Source organism: Thamnophis elegans, chromosome 6, assembly GCF_009769535.1.
Source record: "Thamnophis elegans isolate rThaEle1 chromosome 6, rThaEle1.pri, whole genome shotgun sequence".
NCBI lineage: Eukaryota > Metazoa > Chordata > Lepidosauria > Squamata > Colubridae > Thamnophis > Thamnophis elegans.
In genome coordinates, this window is record NC_045546.1 from 12,385,277 (window position 1) to 12,405,771 (window position 20,495).

At 44.3% G+C, this 20,495-nt stretch overlaps 1 protein-coding gene across 1 annotated transcript in view; it reads right to left on the bottom strand.

The window, feature by feature from the left end:
* Window positions 1-20,495, bottom strand: part of MAML2 (mastermind like transcriptional coactivator 2) — a 207,388-nt gene that overhangs the window by 47,878 nt on the left and 139,015 nt on the right. Inside the window, exon 2 of the mRNA XM_032220310.1 lies at window positions 3,012-4,472. Within this exon, the coding sequence (XP_032076201.1) occupies window positions 3,012-4,472 (1,461 nt within the window). The remainder of the gene's footprint in view (window positions 1-3,011; window positions 4,473-20,495) is intronic.

Here is a 20,495-nt window from a genome sequence, read left to right on the forward strand (position 1 = left end):
ATGTTCCTGTACATATGTCTGGCCGCCAGGTTGTTTATGCCCAAGAAACGTGTTCCAGAAATGCCATCAATCTTACAGATTTCAGACAACTCCACCACTGAATGGCTCTCTTGCTGACAAGCAATCCTAGTTTACTCAAAAGGAACCATAGATAATTAATCACAAAAAAAGGTAGTCCTTGAGTTATGACTATGATTGAGTCCAAAATTTATGTTGCCAAGCCAGACAGTTGTCAGGTGAGTTTTGTCCCACTTTACCATCTTTCTTGCTACAGTTATGAAGCAAATCATTGCAGTTGTTACATAAATCTGGCTTCCCCCTTGACTTTGCTTGTCAAAAAGTCATCACGTGACTCCAGGGAGCCCTGCAACCATCCTAAGTACATGCCAGTTGCCAAGTGCCTGAATTTTGATCACATGACCATGGAGATTCTGCAACGATCGTAAGTGTGAAAAAAATGGTCATAAGTCACTTTTTTTTCTGTGCCATTGTAACTCTGAACAGTTACTAAATGAGCTGTTGGAAGTCGAAGTATTTATTTTGGCTTTCCCAATTGCAATGGATGGCTGTGAAAGTTGGACCGTAAGAAAGGCTGAGTGCCAAAGAATGGTGGTCTTTGAACTCTGGTGCTGAAGAAGACTCATGCGAGTCACTTGGACTGCAAGGCGATCCAGCCGGTCAGTCCTAGCGGAGATCAACCCTGACTGCTCTTTAGAAGGCCAGATCCTGAAGATGAAAGTCAAATGCTTTGGCCACCTAATGAGAAGGAAGGACTCCCTGGAGAAGAGCTGAATGCTGGGAACGATGGAGGCCAAAAGAAGAAGGGGGCTTCTACCTATCTACCTACCTACCTACCTACCTACCTACCTACCTACCTACCTACCTACCCATCTATCTGCCTGCCTGCCTATCTCCTGAGTCCCTTGGCCTGCAAGGACATCCAACCAGTCAGTCCTAGAGGAGATCAACTCTGACTGCTCTTTAGAAGGCCAGATCCTGAAGAGCAAACTCAGATTCTTTGGCCACCTAATGAGAAAGAAGGACTCACAGGAAAAGAGCCTAATGCTGGGAACGATTGAGGGCAAAAGAAGAATTGGATGATAGAGAATGAGGTGGCTGGATGGAGTCACTGAAGCAGTAGGCATGACCTTAAATGGACTCCAGAGGATGGTAGAGGACAGGAAGGCCTGGAGGAACATTGTCCATGGGGTCGCGATGGGTCGGACATGACTTCCAACTAACAACATCAAAATAGTTTTGGAATTGTAAGCCAACCACAGAGTCATCGATTGACAAGAGTGACTATAGAAACGGAATAAATAAATAAACATGTTGCAGGACTTCACTCATGCAATTCTGCAACGGCTCTAAAATGTTTATTGTGAGCATGGTCCTGTTTTCCTGATCAGACTTATAGTAGTCCTCTCTTTGTAATTTCCTGGTAGTGGGCTGGAGGAAAACTGAGAGGACCCAGACTAGAAAGGAATGTTATGGTCATCAAATTGCTATACTTGCTGTAGCCTTGTAAGCAAGCAAAATAAGCTTACACTTTGCACGGCTGTTCTCATCATTAAGAAAAATTTTGGGGAGCTGTGGGCCTTTGAGTCATCGTTCATTCCTGGAGTCTGCCTGGACTTTTTCTTTTTGTAGTTTTCCTGCCAAGATTTGGGAAATGGTTTGTCACTGCCTCCTTCCTAGAACATAGAGTGAATCACCCACCGATACCTTGTTGATTTCATGATTAAAGCAGGACTGGAACTCATGGCCTCCAGCCTGAGGCCTTAATCACCTCACCAAACTGGGTTGCGGCCTAAAACCAGGTGATTGTGAGTGCTAGTACCATCTTTGCCATGAAAGACAGCTGGGTGACTTTGGACCAATCACCAGGAGACTTTGAGTTCCAGTCCCGCCTTAGGCATGAAAGCCAGGTGAGTGACTTTGGACCAATCGCCAGGTGACGGTGAGTTCTCATCCTGTTTAGGCATGAAGGCCAGTGGGTGACTTTGGGCCAATTCCTTTGACTCAGCCAAATCACCTCACAGGGTGGTTTTTGTGGGGGGACAATCAATGCAGGATAACTATGTTATTATTACCAATATCAATAATATTGCTAATATTAAGAGAGGAACAGGTCTAGAGTACATAAATCTCGCATTAAGTTGTCCCACAGAAAATTGTCCCACAGTGAGTTGACGGCAACAGGTTGACCGTGGTGAGTTGTCCTAGAACCGTGATGGCGAACCTATGGCACAAGTGCCAGAAGTGGCACGCAGAGCCCTCGCGGGTAACCAGTGGTGGGTTTCAAATTTTTTTAGAACCTCTTCTGTAGGTGTGGCCTGCTTCTTGGGAGTGGCTTGCTGGCCATGTGACCGGGTGGGAGTGGCTTGCCAGTCATGTGGCTGAGTGGAGGTGGCCAACTTGTAAAATGTGGTGAAACTCACTTAACAACGCTCTTGCCACCCCTGCTGCTGACACATATGCCATCGCCCCAGGTCAGATCGCCATGGTGTTTCTTTCGTGAGCTTCTGTTTCCCTGCAAATGACGAAACAGAAGTTCTCAAAAGAAAAAGATCTTGCCATTCTGCCGGTGCTGGGATGCCCTGTCTCCTGCTGGCCAGCTGGTCTTTGGGTCTCTGCTGTGCACACATTTGTGCATGCACATATCCACGCATGCCCACGTTAGCACACACGCACAGGAATGGGCTCTGGGGATTCGTAGGGCTTGGTAGTGATGGAGGCATGTGACTGAGTGGGTGTGGTCATGAGTGACATCAAGTTGGCCACGCCCACTCTGTTACAGGATCCCACCACCAAGCCACACCCACACAATAAATAGTAAAAAAAAATGAATCTCACCCCTGTTTTCAACCATTCTTGTTGCCCAGAACCTGAAAGGAAGCAGGGCAGACAACGAGTAACGCATCATGTGAGTTTTCCACATTTGAAAAGATTTCCATACTGACCCCTGACACGACGGGTGAGGAAAGAAAAGTATAGGAGGAAAATCTTACCATCTGATTCTGTGTGCCCAGGAACTGCAGCGCTGCCCCGGGTTGGTTCTGCAGCATTTTCTGGAGCAGGATCTTTTGCTGTAAAGCCAAGGGTACGTTGGGGGGCCTTTGGAGATGCTGAGGTTGGCCAGAATGCGGCTGCTGCTGCTGCGAAGTCTGTGCTTGAACTGCTGAGTTAGACAACTGTTGGGGAGGCTGCTGTGCATAGTGGAGAAGAGAAGGTTTATTTGGAGCTCCCAAGCCAGAAGAGATCTGCTTGTTGGCTTGCTCCGAGGTGAAATGAAACAAAGGCTTGATGCTGTTCTGAGATTCCTCCAGCGACACCTGATTGTTGCCGACGTAATTTCTGGGGATGTCTTGAGGCTTTCGGGGCATTGCCATGTTGACGGAACTTCCCTGGGGCATGGAGTTGGGCCGGTAGGAGTAACTGTTCATGCCTTTGGATGGAGTCCCATTGACTGGGATGCTGGACATTGCGGAATTTTGTGGGCTGAACTGTTGCTGCTGCTGATGGAAGGACGGACTAGACATCTTCTCCTGCACAAAGGATCCAGAGGATGGTTCCGTAGATGACAAACCAGGCCAGGATGTGGCGGATTGACTTTGTTGGCACTGCTGAATCAGGGCATGCTGTTGCCTGTTGGCTGCTATTTGTTTTAACTGTTGGGCATGGGAAACCTCCTGCCAGTTGGCCAGCGGCCGAGTGGGGACCGACGTCCCTTGAGAAGGAGGCGTCTGAGTCTGAGGTACTGAAGGAATGGGAGACGAGGTGGACATAGCAGCACCAGGCATGGTGTAAGCCGAGTCTGTGGAAGGAGGCCTCATCTGAGGGGATCCCACTGAAGCTTGGCTCAACCCCGGTGAATACTCTTGCTTGATCACCATTTTGTCCACCTGCAGGGAAGATGATGGGGCAGGAGGCCCCCTCTGGATCTGCTGACCGATGTCAATGTTGAACGGCTCGTCTTGCTTGATGGTGGCATTTATCATGTTCTCTAACTCAAGGTCGCTCATGGGGGGCACAGAAATATTACTCAGTTCGTTGAATAGCTCCTGAAGTTCTGGGTCCATCAACTGTTCCCCTGTGTCTTCTCCATATTGGTTAGGATAAACACTGTTCTGGGACGTCTGACCATCCATATGTTTGCTACAAGAGATGGTCTCCCCAGGTTCCTTTTTGACCTCTTTTAGAGTCATGTTGAACATCCCGTTTGCACCAGCATGACTGTTGCTGGTTGAGTTGTCCATTTTCCTCGGAGCACCTTGGCCAACGGAGAATGATCCCAACACTGATGGGTTTGGGCAACTGTTGCCACACTGACCACGTCCCATGGAAAGGTTGTTATCCCCACCTCGGATTCTCTTAATGTCCAGGAAAGTGTTGTCAGCAATGCCATTCGATCTCTTATTATTTCCTGGTGTCAGATTGACCACCAATTTTCTCTTCAAGGAACCCTGGAGCTGAAAGAAGAAGAAAAAAAAGGATTCTTTAGCTGGAGTGTTTAAAATAAATGCACTTTCCCCAAAATTAGTCAGGACTACCCACTGCCACAAAAGTGACTAAAAACAATGGCATTTGAAAGACCAACATAATTATTACAACATGTCCATTTCAGATACATAGAATATTATCCTAAAACATAAATGTTATATAAATATTTACAGTTGGAGGGAGGATTACTAAAAGTCTTTACTGCCTATAGATAAATAATGGTAAAGGCCATTCATAAAATATTTATTGGGTATTCAACAATGTGAAACTTGAGATTTGATTCTAGTATTTTCCCAAAGTGGATAATGTAGCCATATTTTTAAATCGGTAGGATACAACAATGAAACCTTGTTCTTATTGATAGTAAGAACAAGGCAAGGTGCTAACGTGACCGGATGGGCATGGCCAACCTGAGGTCACTCCAGAGGTGGGTTGCTGCTGGTTCGGCCAAACCAGTAGTAATGGCAGCGGGAGGCTCCGCCCACCCGCCCAGACGCCTCTCCACATGTGCAGAAGCATGTGCAGGAGCGCAGCAGAACCGGTAGTAAAGAAATTGGCAATCCACCTCTGTGTCATTCCCACTGAGGGGAGCCTCACCGGCCTCTACTCACCCCTCCCCTCCCAGCCACTCCTCGCCTGCCCACCTGAGCTCCTTAGGGCTCCAACAGGAAGCAGTTGTTAGAGCTAAGGTGCTACCACGAGAAAGAGTTGGCAGAACAGCTGGCTCTGTTCAAATTGGATCTGACCGAGAAGGAGGCTCAGCAGAAGCACCTCACTGAGGTCTACGAGCATAGGGTTTCCAAGCAGAGGGAGGACCTGTGGGAGTTCAAAGCCAGGTACTGGCACCTGGAGGCTCAATGGGCTGAGATGTTCAGCCAGTTCCAGGCCATGTTGCAGTCCCACTGGAATAAGGCCCTCCAGCTCTTCACCACCAACGGCACTTCCCTCCAGCCTTCGTCCAAAGCCCCGCACAGGGAGGCTGAAGCAGACCCCATGTTGGAATTTCCCCAACCCGCACAAAAAGACCCCGAAGGGGGACACTCTCTGCAGCAACACAAACGTTCATTGCACGTATCTGTCCCAGGGACCGTAGTTTGAGGACTCCTGATTTAGTGCAATATAAACAATGCAAATAATTGTTCTGCGGACCACCAAAACTTTCTCGCAGTCCAGGACCACTAATTGGTTACCACTGTTCTAAGGCAAGGATTGTTTCTGTCCAATGAGGATGCTTCTGAGCCACAGAAGTCTTACCATGGCATCCCATTTGTAATCTTCCCAGAGTTCATTGTTAATTTGTGATCAAAACCAAATAGTATCTCTTCCAAATCTCAGGACTAAGATGTGAAAAATAACAATATCAATCACAATTCATCCAACCATGGTTATAGATCTTCTGCTTTCACTGCTGTCTCTCAGGCCCCCAAATTGTTTTTAAATCTCCCCAGGTATGGTTTCATGCGCATGGAGACACGGAGACAATGATAATGGAGATTAAAAGAACAGCAGCTCAAGATCCTGCTTGGAGTTGATGCAAAGACTTGGGAATTATTGAGACCCAGTAACCTGTTTTCTTGTCATCATTCTGGTTATATGTCTGCCTATTAACATCCCTTTTCAATTCAGTCCCCTTCACTCGCTGAAAAGCTTTCCATGAAAGAATGAATAAGGGATACATCCAGGGGTGAAACCCAGCAGGTTCTGACAGGTTCTGGAGAACCGGTAGTGGAAATTTTGAGTACGGAGAACCGATAGTGGAAATTTTGAGTAGTTCGGAGAACCAGTAGTGGAAATTTTGAGTAGTTCAGAGAACCAGTAGTGGAAATTTTGAGTAGTTCGGAGAACTAATTGTGGAAATTTTGAGTAGTTCAGAGAACCAGCAAATGCCACCTCTGGCTGGACCCAGAATGTGGTGGGAATAGGGATTTTGTAGTATCCTTCCCCTGGAGTGGGGAGGGAATGGAGATTTTGCAGTATCCTTCCCCTGCCATGCCCACCAAGCCACGCCCACAGAAACGGTATTAAAAAAAATGAATTTCACCACTGGATACATCATTTTGAGTTCCCTGCCAAAAGTTAGGGAGTTTGGCTGAAATGGTGATTTTTTTTCATGTGATTGAAGGAAAAATAAATGAAGGACCATCTATCACAGTGTTGGCGAACCTTTTTGGCACCAAGTAAGCAGCCACCCATTACGCATCCCTGCACCAGGAAGATGATCTTCTGGTTTCTTTGCACACTGGTCTTTGCACGCGCATGTGAGCCAGAAACTGGAAGACCAGCACACGTGCACGCTGGGAACTGGAAGATCATCTTCCTGGCCTGCACATGTGCAGCGGCGGCCACTCTTCCAGTTTTTGGCGCTCCTGTGCACATGAAGACGAACAGGCTGACGCACCAGAACCCGGAAGAGCAACGGTTCGCGTGCCCGGAGAGATGGCTCTGTGTGCTATTTCCGGGGCACGTGCCATAGCTTCACCATCACGGATCTATCGCGTTAATTTATTAAATTTAAATTATCATATTTTTCAGACTATAAAATGCAGCGAAGTATAAGACGGACCATGATTTTGAGGAAGTAAATTTTAAAAAAGTTTTTGCACTCTGCAAGCCTTGTTTTTTTGTGAAAAACGGGGCATACAGAGAATTTGAGAGGCCTCAAAGTGTTCTTGGTGTCGGGGGACAAGAACGGGCAAAAAATGGCCTATTTTTCGTTTGTTTTTGCCCTCCCCAGCCCCCAGGAGCACTTTGCAGGCCTCCTGAAGCCTATGGACATCCATTTTTTGCAAAGGGGGCGGGGTTTCAGGAGGCCAAAAATGCTGTATTCAATGTATAAGACACACCCAGATTTTCACCCCCTTTTTGGGGGGGGAAAGGTATGTCTTATACTCCGAAAAATACGGTAGTCAACAGTAGGATTTGGCCAACCTTGGTCACCCTTCTTGAGTTCTCCTCCATTCAAAAATCAAGACGAAGGTTTTGCTTGAGAAATATTGCAACTGCCTTAGAGTAATTCCCTTGGCTCTGAATGCAATGTATTGGACAAAGTATTTTGCCCACTCCTCTCCTGTAAAAAATTACAAAGTACATTCTCCCCACAACTTTGGCAGAAGGATAATTTTGTTTCAAATTAAACAAACAAAATTAAATGGCTTAGCTTGGGAATTAACGTTTGGCAGCCTCTCCAAGAAACTGGGCGGGTGAGAAGGGAGGGCGACTATAATGAATCCATTTTAGCTCCAGAAAACTGGACCTTTTGCCAGCAAGATGATTAAGATATATAATACATGATTTTATCACTTGCTTCCAAAGCTTTCCTCCCCACCCTGATGCTGGTTCGATAAAAGGAAAGAAAGAAAGAAAGAAAGAAGAAAGAAAGAAGGAAAGAAAGAAAGAAAGAAAGAAAGAAAGAAAGAAAGAAAGAAAGAAAGACTTTGCAAACATTGACTTAATTTTGATCGGTTAATGACCTTCACTGGAAGAATAATTGGAATGACGTTCCCTTGATACACTGTAGTAAATTAAGGAGGGGGAGGGTGCCTCTCTCCCCACTCTCCACCCAAATTGAATTGCAGACACAAAAGATCAGTTTCCATAATCTCTGCAAAGTGCTGCTTTCAAAATCTCACCCTGGTTTTGATTTCAGTGGCTGGCAAGCAGCGATGATGTCTGCTAGAGAAATAACGCCGGTAGTTGGGTTTGAAAATATTATGTGCAGTACAGAATATCTAAGAGGCACAATAGTCGACCCAGAACAGTTCAAGCTATAAATAGGTCAAAGCTGTTAATCAGGACAAAGCATTCATGACTTTGGGCGAAACAAATAAGGAGTACTCCGTGTTTGTATTGTAGAAGTGTTTTCCTTCTGGCTCATTCAACCCGGAGAACTACTCCCTTCTTGGTCTCAGACCCTCTCAAACCAGGAATAAATTAACAACCCTTTGCTGCTAAATCGACAGAAATTAATGTCAACATAGATTAAGGGGGGGATATGAAGCCAGAGTGATGTAAGCAAAACCAGAGAGGGAGGCAGGGGTGAAATCCAGCAGGTTCTGACAGGTTTTGGAGAAACGGTAGCGGAAAACAAATGCTACCTCTGGTTGGCCTCAGAGTGGGGTGGGAATGGAGATTTTGCAGTATCCTTCCCCTGGAGTGGGGAGGGAATGGAGTTTTTGCAGCATCCTTCCCCTGGAATGGGGAGGGAATGGAGATTTTACAGTATCCTTCCCCTGGAGTGGGGAGGGAATGGAGATTTTGCAGCATCCTTCCCCTGGAGTGTGGAAGGAATGGAGATTTTACAGTATCCTTCCCCTGGAGTGTGGAAGGAATGGAGATTTTACAGTATCTTTCCCCTAGAGTGGGGAAGAAATGGAGATTTTACAGTGTCCTTCCCCTGGAGTGAGGAGAGAATGGAGGTTTTGCAGTGTCCTTCTCCTGCCACGCCACCAAGCCACACCCACCAAGCAACACCATGCCCACAGAACCGGTATTTCACCACTGGAGTGAGGGAAGGAAGGAAGGGATGAACTTGCTTACATTTTATTCGTCATCTTATGTATGAGATGTAAACTCAAACAGCTTCCCCAGCCCAGCCTGACAATTGTGGGCAATCTGGAGTTTCCTTTCCGGTTGCTGAAATGGGAGCATGCGTGGTGCGCGCAGGCGGGAGCACCGGAAACTGGAAGAACAGCCGCCCAGTGAGCATGCATGCACTGGGCGGCTGCTCTTCCGGTTTCCAGCATGCGCATCAGCCAGTTCATGAAGACCAGCTGGTCGGCATTCATGCATGTGCCGGAAACCGGAAGATCATCTTCCCGGCACGTGCATGCGCACCAGGCGACTACTCTTCCAGTTTCTGGCCTGTGCATGCGCACCGGCCCACTGGTCTTCGCATACGCATGCATGTGAGAAACTAGAAGACCAGGTGGCCAGTGCACTTGCACATGCCAGAAACCAGAAAAGCAGCCGCCTGATTCAATTCCCACATTTTTAATTAGTTACTTGAAATCATCCATCCATTATTTAGGTAAAGGTAAAGGTTTCCTTCGCACATGCATGCTAGTCGTTCCTGACTCTGGGGGGGCAGTGCTCAACTCCATTTTAAAGCCGAAGAGCCAGCGCTGTCTGAAAGCGTCTCCGTAGTTATGTGGCCGGCATGACTAAACGCCAAAGGTACATGGAACGCTGTTACCTTCCCACCAAAGGTGGTTCCTATTTTTCTACTTGCATTTTACATGCTTTCGAACTGCTAAGTTGGCAGAAGCTGGGACAAGTAACAGGAGCTCATTCCGTTATGCGGCGCTAGGGATTCGAACCACCGACTTTCTGATCGACAAGCTCAGTGCCTTAGCCATTGAGCCACCGCGTCCCTCCATTATTTAACTCTGCCACATTATTGTGCCAACATTATGTACCTCTTAACTGCAATCAAATGGTCATCAGATTTTTGTAGTCTGGATGGAATAACTCTAGTTAACATTCCGGGCAGATTCTCATATAGATTCACTGAAAGCTTCCCTGTTGCCTGCGAGGCTCTCTGTCCTGCCTGACATATCTTTAGATTCTAAAGTTTAGAAAATCCTTTATATCGAAATTATTTTAGTTACACCCCCTGGTATGCCCAAATATGAGAGGAAGTTCACTGCTTCCATTTATCAGCACAAACAAATATATATATATATATATATATATATATATATATATATATATATATATATATATATATATATATATATATATATATATATATATATATATATATATATATATATATATAGTGTCACAACCCCTGGTAAGCCCCAATTATGGGAGGAAGCTAACTGCTTCCATTATCTGTCAATCGGCTCATCACAAGAGTCCATCATGACAGAAACCCAACATTTTTACTGTTGCCTTTGTTATATTTGTGTTTTATTTGTGCTGATAAATAAATAAAGGGAGACTAGTATAGATCTATTTCAAGCTATTTAACTCTCATCAGCTAGCCATACCCTTGCTGGGATTCCAACCTTATCAACACAAATAAAACACACACACACACACACACACACACATATATACATACACACACACACACACACACACGTATTTAGTGTCACAAACCCTGGTATGCCCAAATATTTATCAGCACAAATACAACACACATATCTGCACAGTAAAGGGTGAGCCTTGAGCATCATCATCATCTCTCTCTCACACACACGAATGACTCTGAAGCCCCAAAAGCACTTCTGGAAATCAAAATAATGGATCTGTTGCTTGTGAAAACCTGCTTGGAAACCAGAAAAATAAGGATGGTAGAAAATATCTGGAGGGATAAAGGAGTTTGCAGAGAGTAGCAAACTTATTAATTTTGGGGGGGCTGACCGCATCATTTCGGAATCCATTTTGTGATTAGGCAAGAATCCTGCGCATATGGCTTTTACTGTGGAGCTACACCAGCCTCACACAGCCTCCTTAGAGAACACAATTGCACTATTGTGCAACCGCACTGTTTGGAAGTGTGTCCAGAGGAGGGCTGCACATATGTTCACAACCGATTTGCCGGAAATGTGAGCGCACGCACACCAGGGGTGGGGTGCTGCCGGTTTTACTACTGGTTTGCTTTGTGCGCCTTTTGCATGGGTGCCCTTCGCTTCACGTGCATGCACAGTTCAATGTAAATTATTCTTTGCACATGCGCAGAACAATTTACAGTGAACTGCGCATGCGTGATCACTACAAAACAACATAGCAGCGACATCAGCAGTGGCGAGGGAACCGGCTCAGGGGCGTGGCAACCCTGGGACGCTGCCGGTTCACCGACCCAGGCAAAAATGCCAGTACCGGTTCGGCTGAACCGGGCCGAACCGGGAGCAACCAACCTCTGGTGTGCACACATCTTCCTCGTTTTTGCACAGCTTCAAATGCACAGCAAGTCTTCTCAGGCAGCGGCGGTGAGTAGAGCAGGTGAGGAACAAAGCCAGAGAGTGAGAGAAGTAGGACAAGCTAGCGCCTGGGCGGGCATACTACCGGTTCACACGAACCGATCCAAACTGGCTGCAGCCCACCTCTGAGTGTGTCCATCTTCCCAGATAAACAAGAAGAGTAATTGGAGAAGAGTTATCTAGTTGGAGGGGATGATGGAAAAGAAGTGTATTCTACAAGTCCTCCACAGAGTTTGTTGTACAACGAGTCCTTGAATTACATTTAGTGACCGTTTAAAGTTACAACAGCACTGAAAAACTGAATTATGACCACAATTGTTGTATCCCGACCATCATGCAATCAAAATTCAGACACTTGGCAGCCGATTCATATTATAGCAATAGCAGTTTGACTTATATACCGCTTCATAGGGCTTTCAGCCCTCTCTAAGCGGTTTACAGAGTCAGCATATTGCCCCCAACAACAATCCGGGTCCTCATTTTACCCACCTTGGAAGGATGGAAGGCTGAGTCAACCCTGAGCCAGTGAGATTTGAACAGCCAAACTGCAGAACTGCAGTCAGCTGAAGTAGCCTGCAGTGCTGCATTTAACCACTGCGCCACCTCGGCTCAGTGACGGTTGCCGAGGTCCCGAGGTCATGTTCTCCCCCTTTGCCTCCTTCTGACAAGCAAGGTCAATAGGGAATCCAGATTCATTTAATAACCATGTGACGAACTCAACAACTGCAGTGATTCACTTAACAACTGCGGCAAGAAATGGGGTAAAACTCATTTAACAAATGTCTCACTTAGCAACAGAAAGTTTGGGCTGAGTTGCGGTTGTTAAGTCAAGGACTAACTGTAAATAGGATTGTTTCATCTTCTGGAAATGGATTTTTTGGTTTTGTTTTTGTGGCATCCAATTTCTGAATAGTAAACTCTCCTGGAGTAACCATTTTGTGAGTGAACTCAGTATTCCAATTATGTCTACTCATGGTTGAGACAATTGTTTGCTTGGGGGTTACGCGTGAGCAGTTCCATTGCATAGTAATTCTGAAGATAACCCATCAATGTTTTCTTATTAGATGAATTGGATGCCCTTCTCCAGCAGTGAGTAAGTACAACTCCTCGCCTCTCACCTGGGGGATGCTTGCCATGTGCCCACATGCACACTTACAAACCGCACATCCAAATGTTATCTGTACATATGCGGTTCAACGCCCCCCCAGGTGGTGGAAAATGCATGCTTGATTTCTTATTTTGAGGTAGTAATCTAAACATATAATTTTTACTATGCCCGCTGAATTGCTCACATATGGATAAAATTCAGATGATGCAGCTCTGTGTTTATGTTGCTTAGGATTTTTTTTTCCACACAACCTCCCACCCCTTGAAATCTGTTTTATGTGGGCTTTCTCTGTGTATGATCATTTTGGAAAATTCTTCTGAAGAATCTTTGGTACTGAACCGCTTTGCATTCAAAATACCTGGATAAATGGATATGTTCGTTCTTCGTCATTTGATGAAAGAAAGAAGATGGGGGCAGTGGAAGGCAATTGACACAATATTTTAAGGCTTTACAGAGGAGGATCTGGATAAGTCGTATATGATACCGCTTGCCATTTTTCAGAAAAAAAATGGCTGTAATTAAATAGCAATAGCAGTTAGACTTATATACCGCTTCATAGGGCTTTCAGCCCTCTCTAAGCGGTTTACAGAGTCAGCATATCGCCCCCACAATCTGTGTTCTCATTTTACCCACCTCAGAAGGATGGAAGGCTGAGTCAACCCTGAGCCGGTGAGATTTGAACCACTGAACTAGCAGTCAGCTGAAGTGGCCTGCAATACTGCACTCTACCCACTGCGCCACCTCGGCAGATTAAAACAAGGGTGGTAAAAAGCAGTGTATGCACAACAGTGAGATAATGTAAGGATCTGCATTTACAAGTTTAAAAGTATAAATATTGGGATATTCCCTCAAGCCAATTGATAGACGTTTTTTCCCCTAAGGGGAAATTGAAAATGTACAGTTTTCGGACTGCTGTATAGTCTGAATTTAGGCTATATTGCATTGCATTGCATAATAATTAATATAATATGATATGATATGATATGATATGATAATATTTGTATGTCTTTATGATTTTAATAAATAAGTCAAGGCAGCACATATACTTAATACTCCTTCCTTCTCCTATTTTACGCACAACTATACCCTTGTGAGGTGGATTGGACTTAGAATTTAGAAGCATTTAGAGCAGTAGTGGGTTTCGGCTCCCGTTGCACCCGGTACGCTGCAACGGAAGCCAGGCATGCACCACAGGTACGTGCGCTGCACGCGTAACCACTGCCTGCCACGCTCCAGCTGCTCAGTGGAGTGTCACACGGGCGCTGTACACTGTGCGTGCGTAGATGGCCTGTTTCCTTCAGGTAAGGAACAAGGGTGGGCGGGCAGGCCCTCCAAAGCATCATTCCGGTATGCTGGCTGCTGCTTCTGGCAGGCATTGGTACACGCGTACCGGGGCGTACCGTCTGCAACCCACCACTGATTTAGAGTAACAGAGCTGGAAGGGACCTTGGAGGTCTTCTAGTCCAACCCCCTGCCTAGGCAGGAAACCCTATACCATTTCAGACAAATGGTTGTCCAATCTCTTCTTAAAAAGTTCCAGTGTTGGAGCATTCACAACTTCTGCAGGCAAGTTGTTCCACTGATTAATTGTTCTAACTGTTAGGAAATTTCTCCTTAGTTTTAAGTTGCTTCTCTCCTTGATTAGTTTCAACCCATTGCTTCTTCTCCTGTACTCAAGTGCTTTGGAAAGTAGATTGACTCCACTCTTTCTAGAATCTCTTTCTAAATGTCTAAAATTTGCAAGCTGACTATTAGGACTCAAGAGTATCCATTCTTTTTCTCATTTTTATCTATTTCAGATAGCCTTCCCTCTCTTATTGTTGCTGTTAGTCACGAAGTCATGTCTGACCCATCGCAACCCCATGGACAATGTTCCTCCAGGCCTTCCTGCCCTCTACCATCCTCTGGAGTACATTTAAGCTCATGCCGACTGCTTCGGTGACTCCATCCAGCCACCTCATTCTCTGTCGTTCCCTTCTTATTTTGCCCTCAGTTTTTCCCAGCACGTGGCTCTTCGCCAGTGAGTCTTTCCTTCTGATTAGGTGGCCAATGTATTTGAGTTTCATCTTTGGGATCTGGCCTTCAAAAGAGCAGTCAGGGTTGATCTCCTCTAGGACTGACCGGTTGGATCGCCTTGCAGTCCAAGGGACTCGCAGAAGTCTTCTCCAGCACCATAGTTCAAAGGCCTCCATTCTTTGGCGCTCAGCCTTTCTTATGGGCGAACTTTCACAGCCATACATTGCAACTGGGAAAACCATAGCCCTGGCTATACACACTTTTGTTGGTACGGTGATATCTCTGCTTTTTAGTATGCTGCTGCTGCTGCTGCTGTTGTTGTTGTTGTTATTATTATTATTATTATTATTATTATTATAATATTATTCCCAACTCTTGCCTGTTTAACAGGTTATTGGTGCTTCCAAGTTCAGAATATTTTTTTGGTGGCTTGGTTGGACTATGAAACATCAATAATTGGTGGCTGGACGTTGTTTTCACTTTGGCACAAATTGTTCTGAACATGGGAATATGGAGAGTTGCTATAGTTACTGATGTAAAACTTGTCGCCAAGGAACAAGTGCTCCTCACAGGTAGGATCCTATTCCTCCCAATGTAGTTGTTATATTTCCCCACTAAAACAATATCCTTGGGTTGCAATGGAACTGGATTTTTTCCAAAGAGGATTTTTCCTACCAAAAAAATCATTATAAAACCCCTTTAATTTAAAAAAAAAATGAATTTGTGATATACGCTGAGCAGAATTGCTGTTTGGGGAACTATTTTGATTGTTTGTTTATATGTAAACACTTCTCTATCTTTCACTCCTTTACTTGCAGACACCCACACAACATTTAAAATGGAACTCACTTTCTTTAAATTTGCATGTTTTTTTCCTGAAAAAAGAAGAAGAGTGAAACAGAAACAAAAAGCAACACAGTTCTAGGCTGCATAAACAGAGGGATAGAATCAAGATTATGTGAAGTGTTAATACCACTTTATAATGCCTTGGTAAGGCCACATTTGGAATACTGCATTCAGTTTTGGTCGCCACGATGTAAAAAGGATGTGGAGACTCTAGAAAGAGTGCGGAGAAGAGCAACAAAGATGATTAAGGGACTGGAGGCTAAAACATGTGAAGCAGGAACTGGGTATTTCTAGTTTAATGAAAAGAAGGACTCGGGGAGACATGATACTAGTGTTCCAATATCTCAGAGGTTGCCACAAATAAGTGGGAGTCAAATTATTCTCCAAAGCACCTGAGGGCAGAACAGGAAGCAATGGGTGGAAACGAATCTAGGAGAGAAGAAACTTAGAACTAAGGAGAAATTTCCTGACAAGTGGAACAATTTGCCTCCAGAAGTTGTGAATGCTCCAACACTGGATGTTTCTAAGAAGATGTTGGATAACCATTTGTCTGAAGTGGTATAGGGTTTTCTGCCTAGGCAGGGGGTTGGACTAGAAGACTTCCAAGGTCTCTTCCAACTCTGTTATTCTATACTAGAATGGTACAGTAAAATAATTTGTTTATTTATAATGTCGGTCTCTTCTTCTTTGACTCATCTTTCTTGTGAATTGTGAGCCCCCTTTAAATGTCTTTCCATTCTCCCAAAGGAAGCCTAAATGGGGTCAGTTGCATGTGACTAAATGAATAAAGGGACAGAAAATTGGGACAAAAACAGGGGTGGAGGAAATAGATCTTTTTAAATTTGTTCTCAGCCCAGATAAGATGAAATACGAGTCTTTCTAAACGCTTGTCATCTGTCCACCAATTAAGAAAGAAAATCCAAGTAAACCCAAATTATCTAGATTTCTTTTTGGGTTTTTTTTTTCATATACAGTAGGTCACTTTTTCTTTGATGCAAATCTTTCAGAAATCAGTAGTCTACATCCGTTAGTTTTTCATTTTGGGGTGCCTAACCTTTGCAAAGCAGACAGTTTTTAGCCGTTTCTTTGGAAAGGGTGCTTAATTCTTTTTTTAAAAAAGAGTTTTATTATTTTTTAGTTACAAAAATAAACATTCCCTCTTTCCTTAAGCAGTGTGTCCTCTGGGTACAAACATCTTTGTGCAACATCGTTCCTCTTTTGTCACATGTTTCACATTCATATTAACATTATCTCCCTAAGTTTAGTATTATAATAGGTATTGAGCATTTAAACTTTATGGAACTCTCAATTTTTCTTCTTAATATCTTCTAGTAATAATATCATATCAACATTAAACATCATTATTCGCATCATACATATACTAACAGTTTTCATCTTATTTATATCTCTATCTAAGTGTATTATCTACTTATTTTTTTAGCTTTCTTCATTTCCAAATTCCTTTTTTTCTCTCCAACCATTGGAGAGAAAATACTTCCCAAATCATATAAATCATATGATATTCAGTTTGCTCTATCTCCTTAATTGCTAATGTTAATCTGCTTATTTCTGCACATTCTAATACTCTCCTTATCACCTTCTCATCAATAGCAATCTCTACACTTTTCCAATGTTGCGCAAATACAATTCTAGCTGCAATTAATACATGAATGATTAAATATAATTCTCTTTATTATAAAAGTCAGATAAGTGTTTATACGCCTAGCTGAAGGACCCAATGCAAAATCAAAAAGGAGATTAACATTTAATGAACATTTTGAAAAATACAACCCAAGAATAACAGAGTTGGAAGGGACCTGGGAGGTCTTCTAGTCCAACCCTTTGTACAAGCGGGATACCCTATATCCATGATGCTGAGCTATGGCACATGTGCCAGAGGTGGCACGCACACCCCTCTCTGCTGGCACGCATGCCACTGTCCCAGGTCAGATCTCCGTGGTGTTTCTTTTGTGAGCTTCAGTTTTACTGCAAATGACGAAATAGAAGCTCATGAAAGAAAAAGATTTTACTACTTGCTGCGCTGCCAGTGTTGGGGTGCTCCACCTCCCACCGGCCAGCTGGTTTCTGGGTCTCTGCTGCGCATGCACGCATGTCTGCACTTGCGTGTGCATGTTTGCACATGCACAAATTCCTGCAGGTCTGCGTGCATGTCCATGCACATGTCTGTGTGGGCTTGCATTCATGTGTGCACACACATCTTTCAGTTTGGATGTGCCCGCACATGCGCAGTTTGGGCACTGGGTGTCTAAAAGATTCGCCCTCACTGCCCTCTATCATTCCAGACAAGTAGAGATGGGCAGCTATGAAAATTTAATGCAGTAAGCTGCGCCAGCCGTTCTTTGAAGGGATTCACAACAGCTAACATCTAGTCTTCAACTTACAACCACATTTGAGACCAAAATGTATGTTGCTAAATGAGTTTTGCCCCATTCTATGTGGCCTTCCTTGCCACGGAATAACGAGCATTAGTCACAGGGTCGTTAAGTGAACCTGGCTTCCCCACTGACTTTTGCTTGTCAGAATCTTGCAAAAGTGGATTGCGTGATCCTGGACAACCTTCATAAATATGAACCCCCTTGCCAAGCATCTGATTTTTGATCACCTGACCATGAGGATGTTGCAACGGTTGTGTCATTTTTTCCCCCGTTGTATCTTTGAACAGTCACGAAACAAACTGTTAATAAGTCGAGAACTTCCTGTATTTTTTGGTAAAGATTCTGTCTCTTTCTCCCTACCGGAAGTCTCCATGGGTAGAGGTGTCAAAAAATAATAATAATCAAGATATGAACTGTAAAGCTTCATCCTGTTTTTCTTTTCTTTAATAAAGTTTTTTTTTTATTTTTCCATTTTCATAACACACAACCACATGTATACTATTACATAGCCAACACCGTATTGTATTATTAAATGTTTACATCAATTGATCTTGCTGTCAATTCCCAAAAACAATTGTTGGCTCTTCTGCTCTCCATACACCCTATTTGTACCTTATCCATCACTTTCTTCTCCCTCTCTCCTCCTCCTCCTCCCTACCCCCTTTCTTCCCTCTGACAGCTTCACCCCGTTTTTCTGTGTCTACAGCTGACATGTTGACATCCTTGGATGGCAGGGAGATCAAATGAATCAATCCTAAAGGAAACCAACCCTGATTCTTCTTTGGAAGGACAGATACTGAGGCTGAAACTCAAATTCAGGTAGCCCTCGATTTATGATCACAATTGAGCCTAAAATTTCGTTGTTAAACGAGACGCTTTGTTAAGCGAGTTTCGCCCCATTTTACAACCTTTCCTGCAACATTTGTTAAGTGAATCACTGCAGTTGAGAATTAGTCACACAGTCATTAAGTGAATCTGTCTTCCACATTGACTTTAGCAATAGCAATAGCAGTTAGACTCATATACCGCTTCATAGGGCTTTCAGCCCTCTCTAAGCGGTTTACAGAGTCAGCATATCGCCCCCACAGTCTGGGTCCTCATTTCACCCACCTCGGAAGGATGGAAGGCTGAGTCAACCTTGAGCCGGTGAGATTAGAACGGCTGAACTGCAGATAACAGTCAGCTGAAGTGGCCTGCAGTACTGCACCCTAACCACTGCGCCACCTCGGCTCTTGACTTTGCTTGTCAGAAAGTCGTAAAAGGGGATTGCGTGACCCTGGGACATTGCCAACGGTTATAAATATGAACTAGTTGCCAAGCATCTGAATTTTGATCATGTGACCATGGAGATGCTACATAAATGATGGTCACTAAATACAATACAATAGCAGAGTTGGAAGGGACCTTGGAGGTCTTCTAGTCCAACCCTCTGCCTAGGCAGGAAGCCCTATACCGATCCAGACAAATGGCTATCCAACATCTTCTTAAAAACATCCAGTGTTGGAGCATTCACAACTTCTGGAGGCAAGCTGTTCCACTGATTAATTGTTCTAACTGTCAGGAAATTTCTCCTCAATTCTAGGTTGCTTCTCTCCTTGATTAGTTTCCACCCATTGCTTCTTGTCCTTCCCTCAGGTGCTTTGGACAATAGTTTGACTCCCTCTTCTTTGTGCCAACCCTGAGATATTGGAAGGCTCCTATCATGTCTCCCCTAGTCCTTCTTTTCATTAAACTAGACATACCCAGTTCCTGCAACCGTTCCTCATATGTTGAACTGTTGAAATGAGCTGTTGTGAGTGGAAGACTATTTGTACTTTAGCTACCAAATGAGAAGAGAGGATTTCTGATGTTGGGAAAGTATGGAAGGCAAAAGGAGAAAGGGATGGGAGAGGATGAGATAGTTAGAGAGTGTCATCAATGCAATGAACATGAGTGGTGTGGGGGCCTAGAGGTATTGCTCTCGCCTCACAATCAGAAGGCTGTGAGTTCGATCCTAGGTAGAGGCAGATATTTCTCTCTCTGGGCGCATTGAGAATATATCGGCTGAACAAAACTCTGCATTGGCAACAGGAAGAGCATCTGGCCAGTAAACATTCTGCTAGTTTCATTCAGTTGCCCAGACATCACCCCACAAGGGATTATGGGGTTGTTAAATGATGATGTTGGATGCAATGAACATAAATTTGGGTAAATTCTGGGACAGTGGAGGACATGGGAACCCGGTGTTGCGACATGGGGGTCGCAAAGAATCAGACACAACCTAGTAACTGAACAATAACTGCCATCTTGATTTTTATTAGCCTCTCCCCACAGATATCACCAAATAAAGTGCGTTCCAGCTAATGGGGAGAAAAGGGGACTGATTTTTGTCCCCGTTTTTCATTTCCCAATTTCCTTGATCCTCCACACCACATCCAAATAAAAATACTTTCCAAATTCCAAAATTTTGCGGGCCAATTGTGGAATGCGGAATCAGCATGACTAACCGAACAAATGAAACCATTTTCTGGGGAAACAACCTTCTTCCGGTGCCTGTCACACAAATAAAATGTAACAGAGCTGAGATTTCTTCAAGCCAGCTTTAAGAAAATGGGATTCATTGGCTACCAATTAAATTAGCACGGAGAAATTCAAAACGCAGGGTGGACACAGCGACGCAAACCCCAACTCAATGAAGTCTGTCGTTTTTGACCAAAAGAA